Source organism: Osmia bicornis, chromosome 11 (assembly GCF_907164935.1).
Source record: "Osmia bicornis bicornis chromosome 11, iOsmBic2.1, whole genome shotgun sequence".
NCBI lineage: Eukaryota > Metazoa > Arthropoda > Insecta > Hymenoptera > Megachilidae > Osmia > Osmia bicornis.
This window is the reverse complement of record NC_060226.1, coordinates 7603104-7621184: the sequence shown is the minus strand read 5'-3', so window position 1 is coordinate 7621184 and position 18081 is coordinate 7603104. Positions and strand designations below refer to the sequence as shown.

The window sequence follows — 18081 nt, the reverse complement described above, 5'->3', positions numbered from 1 at the left end:
CCGGAGGACTTAAGGTCATTCACACGATCAATCTTAATTCTCGTTCTCTGATTATCGTCTTCTTTCTTGTCCGTTTTATCCAAGAAACCGTTCTTCTTCAACGGTATTGTTTCAACGGTGTTACTCTCATTGGAGAACGTGTTTTGATCATTTTCAGGGTCATGATCGTCGTTGGACGTTTCGGTGTGCGATTGAGATCTGGTAAACGATGGCGACGGGCTACGAGACGAGGATGGTGATCGACGATCAACGATCGACGTGGAGAATCGCCTCGAGTGCCTTCTGTTTCGTGATCTGATCATTTTCCTTTGGTTCAATGACCTTCTCTCGCAATCCTCACCGCTGTCTACTCGCTCGTCGACGCTTGCTTTAGAGCATACCACTATCTTTGGTATCGTTATCCTATCGTAAGTCTTTTGCATCTTTGATCCTCGTTAGATAAATGGATTTTTCTTTTTAGAACGTTCCAGAGATGTCGGCGACCATTGGAATGAAATTGTCGTTTAAGACAAGATTCTAACGTTTATTTATTTCGCCCTGAACAGTTCTCCAAGCATTTCTACAATTTAAACAATATAACCATCAGAGACTATACAGTCTCTCTTGATACTTCCAAGAATAAGAGAATCGAAAAAATTGCAATGCGTTTCTTGAAAGGTTTTCTCCAAAGTAGCAATTTTCATTTACAACCGCAAAGACTATAATTTTCTCTGTGTCAGAACAATCTGAATAACCGTGTAAATTTTCTTTTCAGATCACGCGAGGACCCCACGATTTCACCAGAACCAAACAGATAATCACCAATCTTATCGAGACACTTTCTCTTTCAACCAGCCTCTATCCTTCCTGTGTACACCACCAAATGTGAGCATGCTTTTCAAGAACTAATTAACCGACGAAGAAAGGAGAAAAAAAGAAAGAAGAAAAAGGAACGACGGTTAAAGAGGTGAACACTTTCGTTTCTCGATGCTTCTTTGTAATTATTTTAATCACGAGCTACGACTGAATCGAGGTAACTGAACAGACTGGACGTGTCCACCCACAACGGGTGTCTCTTCTTCTTTCGAGGAGCGTGGAAAGCGAACGAACCGTGTGTGCCACTTTTTATTCGACGATGCGACTCGGCTCGATCGGAATCGCGTTACGCAAAATTTTGTCGGCTTTGCAATCGCGAGTCCCCCTCGTTAAATATGACAAGTGAAAATGAACGATCCGTAATCGTATCGTTTACCGAAGATACGATATGGTTTAACACGTTCACTGCGGATGCCGCATTGGCAATGATCTCGCCGAGATAAAAAAATCTTAAAACTACTTTAAAATATGTATTTTTCGATGGTATATTTCACTTCATATTAAATATTTATTAGGACGGCAAGAAAAAATCTTGAAAATTACCCGATCTCAACTAGGTGTAACCTTTTAATAATATCCATGGGATTTCTTCGGATCGTATGTTTTAATCGTCTCGACGAATATCGTTATCGGTTTGCGACGCGATTTGCGAAGAATCGGCGTCGCTTAGGTTGCGCGTTCCTCGACCATGATATTACATAATATCGCTGAGGCAAACGTGACGCTTTCAATTCGCGATACATTTACTTCTATTTAACTGATTCTTGACCGCGATTGTAAGGAAAGAAGCTCCAAATCTGGAATGTTCTTTTTCACGAGTTTCCAATTATTTATTTCCGACGCCTAACACCTAATTGTTTCATTGTAATTTTCATTAATTAATAATGCAAGAATTGTTGGCAAATGACCCTTATCGCGCGTCCGTTCGCAGATCTAAGAGAACTTCCTCTATGTAATACCGATAACGATTTACCCTAGTTTCTTCTCGATCAACCGAGTTTTAGAGAATGAACCTAATATGACCCGTAGTAGAAGAAAAAAATTTGCCCTTTGACTTCCGGGGCGTCCTATTGGATTAAAGAATCTATTTTTAAACCCCTCTTTTTGAAAAAAATGATGAAAAAAGTGCAAGTATTCATTTAAAGCTTAAAAATGAAAGAGAACCAAATAATTATGGTTTTTGGAAGATTTCTGACTCAACCATGTGTAAACATTATTATTTCAAGTACTACAATAATGCTTGTGTTATTAAATAAAATAATAAACAAAATAAGATAAATTTCAACCCCTTAACATTAAAATTGAATAAGCAAACACAACGTATCTCTTTCTCAGAATGAGTAGCTATGCAAGTTTATTATAATACATATTTTAATGCGCGCATTTTATGTATCTACGCGTGTTCGTTTGAGCAAACGGCTACACGCGATCAGCTGTTCACCCAATCACCTAAAGTAGCACCCCGGAAGTCAGTCAGTCCACCGAATCTTTAATCGCCTATTATGTCAATAACGAAACGTCATCACGGTGTTGAAAATTGCTTTTCTTTTTATTTTAGAGTTACTTTGAGACTGCAAGGAAATTTACTTGGACTTGAGAATCTAAAGATCAACGTTCATTAAGAAAGAAATAAGAATACTCACTATGGATCACTTACTGTCACACATTACACAGATAAACCCGATTAATTCAAGATAATCAACTTCTTTAATGAAATTTTACATCATCCCAATCGACAATTTTTCAATTTATCCGTTTGTTTCTTATAAAGGATCTATAGATCCTTTTCCAGTACACTTCTCACAATTTCAGAAATGAAACGATTCTATGAAATTGAAGGTTTCATTCTTGAATGAAATAACGTTGATTTTTCACTCGGCACAATAATGAATTTTTCTTCACTAGTTAAATGTTACGATGATCACCGGGATCGTAGAGCGGAGCTTTGTTTAAAAGAATCCTTTATTTTATAGGTAAATTAATAGCTTGATCGCTGTGGTAGACGAGTTTCACGATGAAACCATTCAGCAAGCTCGTGCGAACCGGAGTCAAGCGATCGAAATGCGTCATCGACTAATTAACTAGCGCTTGCTAGCGTCATTAGCGGAATTATCAGGAGTGGATGAAACGTTGGGGCGATCTACAGTTCGACGGGTCTTTCGAGCAACCGGAAGTAGCCTTACTCTATACTGTTTTCCACCTTGATTGTTAAAGGGTTAAGCCTAATTGGGATCGGGAAAATGACGTAATTTTCAAGATTTTTTTTGCCAAACCGTTTATTTGAAATCAAAATCAAAGAAGATTCAGTTAGTATATTGCATTGTTAAGGACCTGAACGAAGGATTTTTAATTCCGTTGAAAAATTTCTTTTTTATCGCAAAGAAAAGAAAATTTCACCACTTATACTAATAACTTTTAAATGTTATTAAGTACGTAATAAAAACTCAACATTATGCTGTTACGTGTATCCGAAACATCGACGAAAAAAAAAAGGAGGAACAAAAACCCTTGACCCAAATGCGTTACGGCAAAGAAATATTCGATGATATGCTCCTCCAAGGTTCGAACCATCGGGAAAAGTAATATGAATCGGTAAAAATGGACACGCGTGGACAATTAGGTGACGTCAATGAAATAAATTTCACACATGGGCAACATTTATTCTCTCTGAAAATTTTTAACTTTCTAAAAATAACTTTATAAGATTTCCAAGCGAGATCAAGTTTTTTTTTCGTACGCGTTGATTATTCAAATTTGTAATAATATGATAACTTGGTTTTTCTGTTTTGTCTTAATTGAAAAACGAGTTACCGGTATCATACGTGATTAATGATTTACCGTCACTGATTAGCCGTTTTCTGGTTAATTGGCGAAAATCATGATCGCCAAATAAGCAGAGCACAGCATTCCGCTTTTGAAGAGAACTCTTTTTTTTTCTTTCAGATCGGTGTCTAATTGGACCGCGTGCTCGATTAGGCAAGAAGAAATCGTGAACGAAAAGGGGAACGATCGCTAATCAATCCATACTAGTGCGACTACTCCCTAGAATTGCACAAACTTTTTATTTCATACTAATTATCCGGCTTTCTTATATCTAGAACATAGACAATTATAGAATTGTGAAAATCAAGCAGTAAATCGGCTGGACCGATTTGGCTAATTTCTTTTTTAAAGTGTTCGTAATAGTCCGAATAAGGTTTTTAGGGAAAGAAAGAAAGTTCTATGAACTAAAGACCATAACTCACGATTCAAACGATGGGTATGCGTAATTCTTTTTTTTTCTCATTTTTATTTTGTTTACACATTTTCAATAGCTTTTCACAAATTCACAAAACGATTTATTGAAATTTAGACAGGACGTCTGTCGGGTCAGCTAGTTGATTCATAGTTTTTAATTTGTAATATACAAGAGATTGATAAAAAGGGAGAAAATTAGATGGATATAAAAAGAAAGTTCAAACGATTTAGTCCTTCGGATTGATTAGCCAATCGATCATTATTTTCTAATCGATCATCCGGTTGTCGAGCTCTTTGCATTTAATTATATTGGATTGTTCCAAAGCATACAGAATGAGAGTGAAACGCGTAACGATACCTTGACTGGATCGATTTCGAAATCTGTTTTTTTTCTTTCCTCTGAATCGATAATTAATAACTTTGATCCTTGGAGTCGTCAACCTTTCAAAATTCTAAAGCGTTCAGAATTTGTTTAAAGCATGAGATATCTGAAAGCTGAGCAATTTAAAAAATGAAAAAGAATCGAGATCTTACAAGGGGAGGGCGCGATCGACCTCAATCAGTAGGTTGACGGTTCGAGTCTCGCTCTCGATATTTTTTTTTTTCTATGTATTATTTTCATGTTCGATTTTTTTCCCAATGCCCACATAAAAAACATGCATAATTAAGATAGTATTCGGATAGATGTATAATAGTATTATCTAATAGATATATTGATCTGTTGGAAGGTTGTTAGTTGATTGGAAAGATGGAAAATTAAAACAGATAATCTCAGAGTTTACCTTTTTTCTACCAACAGGAGTCGGGCTACGTTGATAATCATCAGCGATCCCCAGCAAGCAATCATCGCACTTGCAATAAAAATTGCTGCTCGATGCTGAATCACTGGATAGCAAAGAATTGTAAGTGCTCCCGCTCGTTTGACTGTCCATCGAGTCGGTTCTACGAAGAAGAAAATTCTTCCTCGTTCTTCCTCCATGATTATTATCCATTTCGTTGTTGTCGACCTCGTGCAGATTTTGCTTCTCTATTTTCGCCAATAGGATCTGTTCCATTAAATTCAGCGTCGGCGGCGTCGCCAACGTAGGCGAGGCTAACGTCGTTGGCGACATGCTTCTGCTACCTGTGTATTTAGAGTTTCCAGCTTTGTCTTCCGACTCCATCCTCTTGCTTATTCCACGATAATTTTTACCTTTCTCCGACGATGCAACACCGGTTTACCACTTTGCAATTCAGATTTCCCTTCTTTTGAATCTCAACACGATTAACTTGGATCCCTTTTACTTTTACTTTTTACAGAGAATTGCGGTTCAGATGTTAACGTCACTTATCTATGGTTGCAGAGATTTCTTAAGTTCCTTCATTTCTGTTGCTTGAATATTTTCAAGGTATACACTTTTTAATTGTTAAATGTCTAATTGTAAGTACACTTATTATTTATGATTATAAATTTCTTTCCAGGTCTCACCTACACGAATACTGGCAAAATAACATTGTCGACGCACAAGATGATAGTTCTTATCCATTCCTCGCCAAAGAATATCACCCAGATTTGGGAAAGAAAATGTTGATTTCAACCCTAATGTGTTACGATCGTGTCTGCGGTGGGTATAATCGTGACTACCTTTAATCTGGCCCGTTTCACTTGTTAATGATTTCTCCCAGTCGACTCTTGACGCGACCCAAGTTTATATGGGCGGTAACTTAATCAGCGAATCACTGATCGCTGATGGTTATTCTCAGAATAAAACCTCCGCCTATCTTGTTAAACTGGATGAAGGATTTTCGCAGCAAGGAGGAACTTTCGCCAAATAAGTACACCCAAGGGCAAGGACGGCTTTTGTTAGTTAGGGACAATTCTCCCACCACTTTCTTCCCGTCGAATAACGATTTCAGTTGAAGTCAATCAAACAGGCAAACCTAGTTTAACCAAGGCAAGTGTCATTCTTGTACCAGAATATACTATTCAGAAAATTTGCCTTTTCAGTAAATTATTACTCGCAAATTCACGATCTTTCCATCGCTATTAAGCGTAACAGTTTCATTGTTATTCTTACAAATACTTCACTGTTTCAGAAGGTACGATCACCTCCTAGATTGGATCTTTGGTGACACGTAACAATACCCACACGTCTCATGGACACGATTGTTAGCCTTGACGCGGTTGAACTTCACTCCAACACGAGGATCAATTTCTGCAGAGTTACGTGTCCCTATGTTATTCAACGCTTAGACAATTTGAACGGTTGAGGAAAGACAAAGAGCGAGCAACCGACAACAAACGTGATCTCTGCTTTTATATAACCAGCTGCCTGGATCAGGGACTCTAATCGTGAGAACCTGTAAGTTTGCGTTTTTCACTTTATCTATAAACTGGTTAGTACTGTTGGAATATTCTTTGGATTACAATTGAAACCGTTCGTGCATTCGAAACTCTTCCAAGTACACGTTCCACAGTGAGGCGTATATTCAATCTTTAAAAGCTTCGACAATTTACAAGATAAATGGGTAAAACCACTTTCGATCAAACAGAAATTTCAAGTAGAAACATAGTACAATTGCAACGGTAATTCTATCGAGTGGTTGAGAAGAAATAAGATATCGAATCGGCCGCGATCGATTACGTTGAATGCACGGTTGCATAGCTTTTCCTCCGGTGACCCGAATTGACTGTTTCCTGTTACCAGTCGTCCGTGTATTACTATAATAGATCGTCTATCGCGTGTATTACATATATGGTATGCAACACGTGCGCTGCATAACCGACTAAAACGTGTGCACGATAGCACAGGTGATAATCTTGCTTCTTTGACTCTGTCAACATCTGCCAACATCTGCCGCGACTTAGCTTTACAAACGGCACGAACGGCTATTCTCTATAGAGAAGATATTTGAAAATTCTATTCCAAGGTAATCGTCTTTAATTTTCGAATGATTGGATAATTTTAAATTGGAGTTTCACCACGTTTCATATGTTCTCAAATTATAATTAATAGAAACGATAAATTAAAGTGAACGCGTCAGAGTCACGAATAGCTAATACTGGCTCGTCGTCGTTAATACGTAAAGATATTTTTATCCTTTTCTTTTTTAATAATGTGCCGTTTAATTTGTCGTTTCTTCGAGTCATAAAATATGCAAACCGTGAGCTCGGTAAACGGAGAGACACACAGAGACGTCTGATTCATTCAACTTCATCCAGTTACGGTCTATCTCTGTTCTTTTGAATGCTCGCGATCATGCAGATCGCCCGACCAGACAGGAAACAAAAGGTGTACGGTTACTCTTAGGGATCGTCCTCTCTTGCATAATGAAGCAGTAGTCGATTGACGTAACGTATTTGCGATTCGTTTCGCTGTAAATAGCCGGGTATCTTTATTTCTCGATTTCGTTCATCTTTCAAACAAATCACTATGAACGTTCGATTTTCTGAAACTTCTACGAATTCACGACTGCTGTGGGCTAACATACACCGATGTCCAAAAATTAAGCATAATTGGTAATTATGTGCATTTTACGAATTATGATTAACTTTTCGACACCAGTGTACATTCATGCATACGTATATTTTCCATTCATACCATTCTACTGTATCATTGAATAAAACTTTGAAATTGATACTATCAGCGAGTAGTGGAAAAACTACTCAAAGAAGTAAGCGAGAAGTGGAATGATAAAAGAAGATACGAGTCGAATCAGTTGTTTTAAGATCTTGATCGCGATGACGCTCTATCGGGATTACTATTCCCTTGCGGAAATGTCAGCAGTGGTCTGGTCTAATTGTAAGATATCCACTTTTTTCGGGTCACCCTACGAATGTTTCGAAAGCGAAACGTCGCGGTGAGTCGAGTTGAGAATTTTCAATGGGGGCCATACCGTTCTGAATACTATTTTTCAGTCAATCTTTTATTCATAACGCGTTTTGACATACTCTTCTGTCAACTGGCCTACACACGTGTATCGTGCAACAAGGTGGCACTGTTTTTCTTCAATCTTTCATTCTTTTAAAACCATCATATCATATCTCGTGCCTTCTAATCTCCTAGGCTCCCTCTAAGCTTTTCCAAAATTAATGGGCCAATAATTGATGGCACCTTCGAGGGAAGCGTTCCTTTGAATAACGAATGATTGAAATGTATAATAAGTCATTTTGTATTGACTGGCGGGTATAGAGGAGGGCCCCTTCACATATATAACATAAAAAAAAGTAGCTCAAATAAAATTTATAAAATTAACACAACAGCTTGTATAACTAATTTAGATTTGCATTTACATCGATTAATATTCAAGTAAACATTTCTCTTCTTGCATTATACGCAAAATCGTCTTATGGGGACCCTGGACTAGGCTTTGCTATCAACAGTGATAATTAATAAGTTAATAGATTTATGATTTGACGTAGATCACTAAACATGCGTAATACGCGCGCAATCGTTTTTTATTCCTTTTGTTTGAAATGGATGGTAAACAAATAAAATAAAAGTCAGAGTTGGAGTAAATACCTGCTTTTATCACTACTTATCTTTCCCGGGATTGATTTGCGGTCTCGTATGACTGGCTACCTTACGTCTATTTTTGTGAGCACTCGGTGTCCTTGCTTTTTTCCAAATTATCGAAGTAGAATCTACTTTCGAAAATGAAAACAGCATACGGATAACGAGATCTAATACTGTGTTTTTAAACGAATGTTTTATACGAATCTATTTAAGCAGTTTGCAAGCATGGAAAGTTTAAGACTCTGCCCTGAAATTAACACGGAAATTAACGTGGGTCTACTAAAAATTGCTTAAATGTTACAGAAACGGACACAAGCTTTTGCTATAATGATATATTTTCGGTACACTCGACAAATGAATCTTAGCAACAGAAATGACACAAGTTGCAAGAAATACCTTGTAATAATCACGATCGACGTTTCTGTCGAGTATATCCTCTAGCCTAAGTTCCCTTTCCTCTCCATATTCGATTTTCATGCTCTTAAATAACCATCTTTCACGATGTTTCACTCTCCCACGACGATATCTTCTTTTCCTTCGTTCCAATTGACGGATATTCGAATTCATTGAAAGCACCGCGAATCGCATAGTAACCGAGCGAAAAATTCTTTCCTGTTTTTCGATAGCTGGATTGCAGCATATTTTTATCACCGCGCGACAATATCTTGATTAATTTTTCCCCGACAAATGTTGATTTATATACCTTCTTAAAAGACGAACGATAATTGTCTGATGGCGATGAGTCGCTGACAAAGCGTTGATGGAGATATAGATGAATTAAAAAATACTCCACGATTCTTTATCTATGATATTTTGATATCTTGTCGACGGTGGCATAAACAACAGACAAGTTTTAGTCACCTGAGATTTCAAAAGCTGTTTCATATTGCAAAATTATGATAATAATTAAGTTACCATTTAATGTTGCGTTAAGGAAGAGAAATTTAGAAATTTTCTACATCAGGAATTTGAAGATCTAAATGGGACGAAAGAAAGCTTCGCTATGCAGAAATTGATCCTCATTTTCATCGTTCAACCCATCAAAATATCCTGGAATTACCTCCTCGATTTTACCGCCACACGAAAATACTCCACTGAATATTCCAGTTTATTTTAGTCGCACGATTCGCGTGCAGGTATTCGTCGTGACAACAAATCTTATCCTCCACTTTCACTAAAACGATCACAATAACAATTAGAAAGAAAAATAATGAAGAAACGATTCAAAGTATCTTTCACCGATGGTGATACGAGCAGAGACGTCGGAGAGACTGGAAGAAACGAACCTTCCAGTTTGCGATTCGTACCGCGACTCCGCGATTTTCTTGACCCATTAGAGAGTAGACGGAATGGTCGAAAAGAGTTGGCCAGTTTCGAATCTCGCGGATGAAATCGCGTGCTACGCGCTGCCAATAATAATGTGCCCTCCTCTCTCTCTCTCTCTCTTTATGCTATACAGAATGTCTTTAGAATTACCATCATTCTATATGCAAATATAAATCAAGTACATGAACAATATTAATGGATAATCCTATGAATCTTCAAAAGTTCTTCACCACTCTTCCAGCCATTGAAATACTAGCTTGACTGGAGGTGTTGAACTTTTGGCAGTGAATGTATGGAACAGAAAAAAAAAAATAGAACGATATTTGAAAGTAAAAAGTCGGTTTACCTTTTCAGACGGTAATTGTTAACCATCTAAAGGATGAATTCTTTGACGCGATGCTTTGATACATTGATTTAGAAGAACCTTGGATTATTCTTTTACAAAAATAAGATGAGCTTTTAGATTATACATTTCTACATCAGAGTTTAAGATGAAATATTCAAATCGTAAAGGTCGTTGTTTCTGTCGTGAACCTTGCCAATCTGTTTCTTTAATTTCGGAATTCCTCTTTCACGTTCCAAGCGAAAGGAATAACAGAATTTACGGGAGTGTTTATGAATCAAGTTTTTGTTCGGATGATAATCGAACTACGTCAATGCCGCTGTTTTCTCAAAGCGAAGAACTTTTTAGCCAGCCGATAAAAGAGATCCTTTGGTAAATCTAGGAACCTCTCGTTATCTCCGTTAAATATAGAATAATAATTATCAATTCTAATTTGAAAAAAAAATATACCGATCGAATTGAGTAACCCCTTCTTTTTTCGAAGTCGGTTAATTAGCCATTCGTATGGCGTAGATTAATGTGATTGTATTTTGTAGTCCTCCGTTTAGATATAAAAACACGTGTATATATGTAGTTACAAAGGTCGTAGATTTTATAAAACTCGAGGACGTCAAAGTGTTAATACTGTATTACGCTCGAGTAATGCTAGAACGCGGTGGACACCGGTTGAACCCACGCAAAGAATGCATAAAACGAACGTACACACGCGCAACGGGTTTATAAACACGTTGATCTGTATGTTAAACGAGTATTCTTAGATAAAGACAAGCATGCACGTTTGCACGTACAATAGGAGAGGCATAACAGATTCCAAGACCTTCCTAAAAGAATGTTCATTCGCCTGAACATAACACGTTTCACTCTCACGCGAGAGCATCCCGTTCAATGGGGAAAAATAAATTGGCGAACATTGAACAGTAATTGCTCGTAATTTTCGTTCTTCGGAAAGATGTTTATCTCAGAGAGAGGATTCTTGGTAAACTATACCCTCTTCGTTTTATCGTTCGTTTCTTTAAGCTAAACCAGAAGCTTTTGCAGAGGAAAGCTACAAAGAAAAAAGAAAAGTGAAAAATGAAAAATAATGTGCGTTAAATATAGAAGAATGAAACGTTGTACGAAAGGAATAAGCGTGTAGATAAGAATATCCCTATGTATATATGTGGGTGAGTTCTCGACTTCATTGAACTTGTCCAGATATTAAGAAGAGTTTCATTACTCGACGAATGAACAGTTCGTTTGTTCACAAACTGGAGCAGAAGAATGTGTGACGTTGCGTAAGATAAATTACGCGGCTGTTCAGCCGAACAACAGAACGTGTTGATGGTATCACGCTAAACATAAGCTTCTCCTTCGCTTTAACATTGAAATATTTATACACCTGGAATGGAAGTACGTCAGAATAGCGGAGAAAAACCGTTCAATGGATTTGCGTAATTACTATTTAACGTTTTTCTTGAATTTCCTTAGCAATTTGCTCGCCCCTTAAAAATAACTTTAGTTATTTCATAAATACGCTTCCTTCGAAACAAGACAGTTCCGACGCATAAGGATAAGCTGGAGACTATATTTTAAATAAACCCATCCATCATTTGCATATTACGCATATATATTTCTCTTGAGACTTAAATAACCACTTAATCAATAATAAGGTATTTATACATGCTTTTGTCCAGGAAGAAATTGTAATGTTCAAGCTCACCTTGGTAGATTTAACTTGTTGCAGTTCAGGGACATCAGATTCATCCCCACTAAGGCTAGATGCGATAGAGCAGTCTGAGATCTTCCGTGTTGGTGGAATGTTCAGAAATACCTTGGCTTTCTCTTGCAGCTCTGAGGAATTGTCCGGTGTGTACTGTACAAACTGAGAGTTTAGCTTGGAGTAATAAGCATCGGGATTATCCAAACAGGAGTTCCTTCTATTTCCTGCCTCGTTATAATTTCTAAAAAGATATTCAAGCATTACGCCTGGCAAACGTTAACAACAGTGCAAATATATAGATGTAGCTAATAATGAGAGGTAAATACCTTATAGCAACTGCATTCATGGAATCAAGACACAGACAGCACGAATCTGAATGTCTTCTACTGCGACAGACCTGTAGGTATTGATTGTCTAGAGACTCTCTTATATCGTCACAATCCAAGCAAGAACAACTGCTCGCTTGACTAGGAGTTCCACTGGTTCCATCGTACTTCTCAATATCCAAGTCGTTTCTCTCTAGCTTCTCATCAAGATAAGAATAATCTGAGTAATCACTGACCACTACACTAGGGGTTCTCCAATATCTGGGTCTTCCCTCGTTCTGTTCAGACTCGCTTCCCTCTACCATATTTGTGCTGTCCCATCCTGCGAAATGATTGCTCGTTAAGTATATTAAATTTCTGTAAGAATTAATTTCCAAAATTTTGCAGAATTTTCTGATTATTTAAAAATTTCTATTTCAAACGTTCCAAGTGTCTAATGCAATAGTAAACAGAGGTATGAACTGCTAATGCATTTGAAGAATTTTAATTGTACCGCCATTACAAATAGAAAATGCAACGGGTCAATAGAACTACGCGCGTAGAAAAAAAAAAGGAAAGGAACGATGATGTCATTGACACAGCACGCGTGGTCAGGAATCGTGTTTTCAATAGAGCGTCTCCCCTCTCTCCCTCTCTGTCGCTCTGACTGTAGAAAGCAACTGGTGGCACGATTCCATCCCCCTCACCTTTTATTTGATCCTCATCGCTCAAGACCGCGCTATCAGAGCTACAGCATCTAGTGACCCGTAGTTTGTGTCGTTTCTGTTGGTGTGTGGTCAGCGATGCGTCCTCGTCGCTGGCTGCGGCCGAATCGAGGCTCCAGCAACGCGCCATGGAGCCTCTCCTTCGTTCAGAGTCGGTCTCTATACCCTCGTCGCTTTGTGGGCTTTTGCTCAGGGATCTTACTACCGGCATCCTGACCGTGTCGAACTCGTCGTAAGTCTCGTTCTCTTCGATCGGATCCACGACGCTTTCCACGACGTTCTGTTGCTTTTTCGACTTCATCGTGACCCCGTTACCGGCGTCTCTCTCACCGAACAACCGTTCGAAACCTCGTACCAACTCGCATACCGATGAACCGCCGTCACTCTCGGTGATGTACTGATTCTCCACGATGCCGACGCGTCGTTTACGCGTGATTTGTACGCCCGAAGACGACGACGACGTCCCAGAGTTTTGCTTCCTCGATTTCTCCACGACCGTCTCCTCTTCCGATTCTTTGCCCGACCGTTGCCGCGACAGTTTCTTTAATTGGCTCACTTTCGAAATTGAGGGACGCTTGCTGTCACATCGACCGTTTCGTTTTCGAGAGGATACGCATCGTCCTCTCAACACATGGTTCCTCGTCGTTCGATTTGAAATACGCGAGACGCATAGCGCATCCACTCTGAACCAATCGCAACCACGGCGTCCGCGATAGTAGAGGCCGCCATGTTCGATTCCATCGACCACGCGAGAGGTAGACGAGAAACGTAACCTGATGAGCTGACCTGGTTTAAATAATCGGCTGCAATTCGATTTAAAAGGATCTCTGTCGTCATCTTCCGAAACAGTACGATCTTCTTTACATTTTGTTCGTTGCTCCTTGCAATTATCGATCACTCGATCCTCCTCGCTGTCCGACTCGTAGATCGAATCTACCCTCTTTACGAAATTCACCTTCTTTTTAAGGGGATTTCTTCTTCCGTTGACTTCGATATTGTTTCGCAATCGATTCGCAACGACCATATCGTTCGACAGGATCGCCTGACTGGAACGAGGTAAAGGTTAAATTTCGATAGTAAAATTTCAGCGCCCGCTCTAGGGGCGAGCAACCCGGGGGCGCCGAATGTGATTTTAGCGTAGTTTACCTTGTTTTAATAAAATGATTTGATTTTTACTGAAAATATAAAATATGTACCTTTATTTAAAAAATATATATTCTTAAAGGGCGGCAATTTGTCTTTTTGTCCAGGGCGACATAACCGCTAGAGCGGGCGCTGAAAGTTTCAAAAGTTTCGCAAGTGTTTCGAGTATTTAACAGGTATGTACGTGTTAATCGTGAAAGAAATATTTCTTTTTTACTTACAGTAACTCATTTCATTCTACTCTTCAACAGTCCTATGTAAAAAAAAGAAAAGTATGACAACGAGACCGCTTTTATGGCGACACGTTCTAGGTGACATAAATTTTTGTAATACCAACACCGTCATTACCAGCTCTTATCTAATCTCAAAATTATACCATTAGACCTAATGTATCTCTATTTCCCATACAAAATGGTCAACACTGCGCGTATAGATAATGATTAAAACAATTGAGAACAACAAATGGTAATACATAATAATGACGACATAGAAACGATAGCGGCTAGAGTCGATGTAAATAATAATTGTATAAAATGTTCCCGGTGGGCGACGATTACGCGTTGCTTCGGTTGTTTCTTTGTTCCTTGTCGAAAAATAATGTATTTCGTGAAACGAAGCATCAAGCTGGAAACGAGGAGTCAAGGACCGAATATCCGGGTCGAAGAAATTGCGGAGGGAGAGATGCAATGGAAGGTATGCCAGGGTTGCTTCTTGCTCCTTCGATTGACGTCACAAATGCGTCATTGAAGGCAAAGAAACAAGAAAGTGCGATTGAATGATCACGGTTGCAGCAACCGCGTTATATATATATATATGTATTATGCCCCGTTTGGTATCGTTGATTCTTTCTCTTTCTCGACAATCGGTCCATTATCTCGTCAGTTCAAGTGCCCCTTGGCCACTTGAGCCTATCTGTGCTGCTGCGACCGTTCGACTGTTTCATTGTACAAAATAACCGTGCAACGCAACTAGACGGAATTATGATTTTTATTCTCTTCTCTCTTTCTTTTTTTATGTATCGCCCACGCATTAGCTTCTACTGGCTGTGTGTACCTCCTGATTACGCTCGGTATAAAACCCGAGGGGAAGATAAGATTACGGTACAGGATTCCTGTTAGCTTTTTCCAAGAGGAAACGATATGTAACGCGCAAATAGTAGAATTGCATTGATGTAAATTCCATTTAGAATAACACCACTGGTAAGAATTATATCCTGATCGAACTAAACTCGTTACTTTGCAAAAAAGAGATAAGAGGATTTCTAAACTTGTTCCGAGACATTTTGATGTAGCAAAGGAACAAGGCGCCTTTCACTTTTCCCTGGTTCGATCGAAACGAAGGGAAGGATCGACGAACACCGTAGATGGATTTTCTGGAGCTACTCTATTTGAAAATTCGAAGATGATACGAACGAAGGATGGCTAGTCTCGACTAACCCAGGCTCATATTTCTCACGAAATCGGGTCAATGTCGGCTCAAGGCTAATGACTCGTCCGTGTTCCAGATAGGCAATAACATTATGTATACGCTTACATACAATTTTAGGTACACATGATGGTTTAAACGAATCAGTTAGAGAAATTTAGCCAGAATATCATATCTGGCTAAAAATGTTCAATATTCCTTCTGGCGATTCATTGTCCTCAAACGAAGAATAAAATATTAGTTATAAGAGATTCATGCAGAATACGTGTTATTAACGTGCACGAAAATGAACTTGAAAAGAAGAAATCTTATTTAAAACTTTTTATTTCCTGTTATGTTCCTTACCTGTCCATTTTGATGCTGTATTCTGCATTTTATTCTCGTTCGATAACATGAAAGCGATCGCAAAGAATTTTACATTTTAAGATATTCAAGAAAAATTTGTAGAAGATAAGAGAATACAATTAGTTGTTAATAGATAACACCTTTACGTCGCGGTAAAATTCGATTTTTACAATTGAAATTAAAGTAGTTCAGCCAGACGCCTTCAACGCTCATTGTAGTTTCTTGTCCACGGGTATTTAATTTTTGAATCGGTGGTAATTGAGAAAAGCAATGTATGCAATGATTGTACGTCAATCGTAGCTGATGGCCGACTGAACTCGAGTTTTGAACTTGACCACTCTGCGGTGACCACCTATACCCGAGTTCCTGTGTAAAAGGAGGGGATCGATTGCATTGAAATCGCTTCTCCTAGAAGGGAAGCTTTCCCACCTACAATTGACGCAAGTGTGTAGTTATGATTACACCTGTAACGCTACAAGCTTTCCATGCCCCTGCCATGACTGTGCTAATTTGTTTTTTCTCTTCTGACCGTGAAAATATTATGAAGTTCATGGTTTCAATAAACACGACCACCATTAATAGTACATTTTATCAAATTGAAATACTTCGTTTCTATTGTCTAGTTGATGTTACAACATAGTAAAAGTAGTTTCTGTTGAATTGGTCAAATTAAAAATTATACTTCTTTTATAGTACTTCGTAGAATCGAATGTCGGAATGTTCATTAGGATCTAAAATCAATGATCCAAACACTTGTGGTTCTCTTGTAAATTTTTCTGATTCATAAGGTCTCAACCATTTACTTATTGATATTCCAGTTTTTAAAGTTTTAAACGTTGTTTCTATAGGAGGCCTGGTAACGAGAATTGTTCCACTTTGAATGTTTGCCTTCAGAAATTTCCAGATTTCTATGTGCACTGACTCTGCTACGTAAAATTCAAAAGGATTATTCATGATAATGATATCACTTTTTTGTACAATTTCTGGACATTCCTCGATTCTTTTATTTACGATCTCAATGCGGTCATTCATTTTGTATTTATGTACTATATCATACTGTAACATGCAAAGTTCTTTGTTCATTTCAACTCCAATAATTCTTTTAGCAGATGTCACTATGTGTGTCTGAAAGTATATTAACAAACAATAATAAATATATATTTCTTGATACCACAATCAATTTGTCTAATAAAGATAAAATTACCCCATACAAAACAGCACCTAATCTTGATCCTATGTCGAGCACAGTCTTATTCTCTAAAGATGGTAAAACAGTATGAAGTATGTACAACATACCAGATACTGATAGAGAATGAGATATAATATCTAGAATGAAGTTTCATTTGTTTTAGTTAATCACAGAATAAAGGACATAAGGAATATATTAATAATTTCTTACTATATTCTTTCACATTATTAGATCCACAGTTGGCGCAATATAAATTATCCACTTCCCCTTGTTCTATGAGTTCATCAACTTCCTTATTATCATAAAGAAATGCATCAACATGAATTGTTGATGCATCATCACAATCTGAATTCTGAAGAGTTATTGAACTGATGATATTTCCCTTGTATAATTACCTCACGAATATGATATGTAACATTACTTTTTATAATATTAAATAGCAAACCTCTCCAATCGTTGGTGGTACAATCTGTTCTGTTGGAAGTATACCATCGAATGGTACTCTGTTTCTAATGTCAAGGACAATATTTTTTAAACTTCTTAACTGATCTTCTTCTATGCTGCACTTATTATGACAACCATCTATCAACAGTGTAAATTCTATTAGATTTCTCTATATTTATTTGTAATGAACATCTGAAATGTTATCATACCGGTACAATTTTGTGAAATGGATTGAATCTTTGCTTCTTCAGGCTTCCAATTATCAGCTATAAATGATAAAAATGTTTGTTGATCAACTGCATTTAACGAACGTATAATGTCCGTAAACTTTTTTATAGCTTCTTCAACAGACATTGTAGAGTTTCTGTTAGTTGAATTCATTGATCTTAATATTATCCTAAAAATAGCAAGCTATTTTGTTTACAAGTGGTACATACATATGAGTATGTTGATACACGTGCATTTGTAATAGGTTATGTTTGCCAAAGCCCCATATTTGAATTTTGCACTAGGAAAAATTCACTAGAAATATACGTAAGCACAGCCGAC

At 37.8% G+C, this 18081-nt stretch overlaps 3 protein-coding genes and 2 long non-coding RNA genes across 8 annotated transcripts in view; 2 read left to right on the top strand and 3 right to left on the bottom strand.

Moving 5' to 3' along the window:
• LOC114873323 overlaps positions 1-15989 on the bottom strand; it is an 18818-nt gene extending 2829 nt beyond the window's left edge. Inside the window, exons 1-6 of one of the 3 annotated variants that reach the window (XM_029181545.2) lie at positions 15900-15988; positions 14351-14382; positions 14183-14261; positions 12969-14032; positions 12283-12604; positions 11957-12197 (exon numbers count right to left, since the gene is read on the bottom strand). In XM_029181545.2, coding sequence (XP_029037378.2) covers positions 11957-12197; positions 12283-12604; positions 12969-14010 — 1605 coding nt within the window. In that variant the 5' untranslated portion in view covers positions 14011-14032; positions 14183-14261; positions 14351-14382; positions 15900-15988. Of the gene's footprint in view, positions 1-11956; positions 12198-12282; positions 12605-12968; positions 14033-14182; positions 14262-14350; positions 14383-15899 lie in introns of all 3 variants that reach the window. The other 2 variants (XM_029181546.2, XM_029181544.2) reach the window with 2 other exon arrangements.
• LOC114873331 lies at positions 322-8288 on the top strand. 2 transcript variants are annotated; one of them, XR_006829882.1, is made up of 4 exons: positions 322-407; positions 755-946; positions 4892-4994; positions 5392-8288. It is a non-coding gene; the product is annotated as an uncharacterized LOC114873331 (long non-coding RNA). The 2 variants fall into 2 exon arrangements; XR_003788921.2 differs by lacking the exon at positions 322-407 and having other exon boundaries at positions 566-946.
• LOC114873328 lies at positions 422-5398 on the bottom strand. Its single transcript, XM_029181557.2, has 2 exons — positions 4875-5398; positions 422-559 (listed from the first exon to the last, which is right to left on the bottom strand). Exons 1-2 carry the CDS (start codon positions 5253-5255, stop codon positions 524-526), a joined length of 417 nt encoding a protein of 138 aa, XP_029037390.2. The 5' UTR covers positions 5256-5398; the 3' UTR covers positions 422-523.
• On the top strand, positions 13953-15764 carry LOC114873332. Its single transcript, XR_003788922.2, has 3 exons — positions 13953-14042; positions 14353-14822; positions 15163-15764. It is a non-coding gene; the product is annotated as an uncharacterized LOC114873332 (long non-coding RNA).
• Positions 15861-18081, bottom strand: LOC114873327. The gene is made up of 5 exons (XM_029181556.2): positions 17742-18081; positions 17534-17670; positions 17299-17440; positions 17104-17225; positions 15861-17024 (listed from the first exon to the last, which is right to left on the bottom strand). Exons 1-5 carry the CDS (start codon positions 17911-17913, stop codon positions 16587-16589), a joined length of 1011 nt encoding a protein of 336 aa, XP_029037389.1. The 5' UTR covers positions 17914-18081; the 3' UTR covers positions 15861-16586.

Bases quoted from the DNA above. Each gene is read 5' to 3' on its own strand.
- LOC114873328 (XM_029181557.2), bottom strand. From the start codon at position 5,255: ATGGAGTCGGAAGACAAAGCTGGAAACTCTAAATACACAGGTAGCAGA. The intron at 560-4,874 runs GTAAACTCTGAG...TTTAAATTGTAG, and splicing joins CTCCTGTTGGTAGAAAAAAG to AAATGCTTGGAGAACTGTTC.
- LOC114873327 (XM_029181556.2), bottom strand. From the start codon at position 17,913: ATGAATTCAACTAACAGAAACTCTACAATGTCTGTTGAAGAAGCTATA. The intron at 17,671-17,741 runs GTATGATAACAT...CACTGTTGATAG, and splicing joins CATTTCACAAAATTGTACCG to ATGGTTGTCATAATAAGTGC. The intron at 17,025-17,103 runs GTAATTTTATCT...ATATACTTTCAG, and splicing joins TAGGTGCTGTTTTGTATGGG to ACACACATAGTGACATCTGC.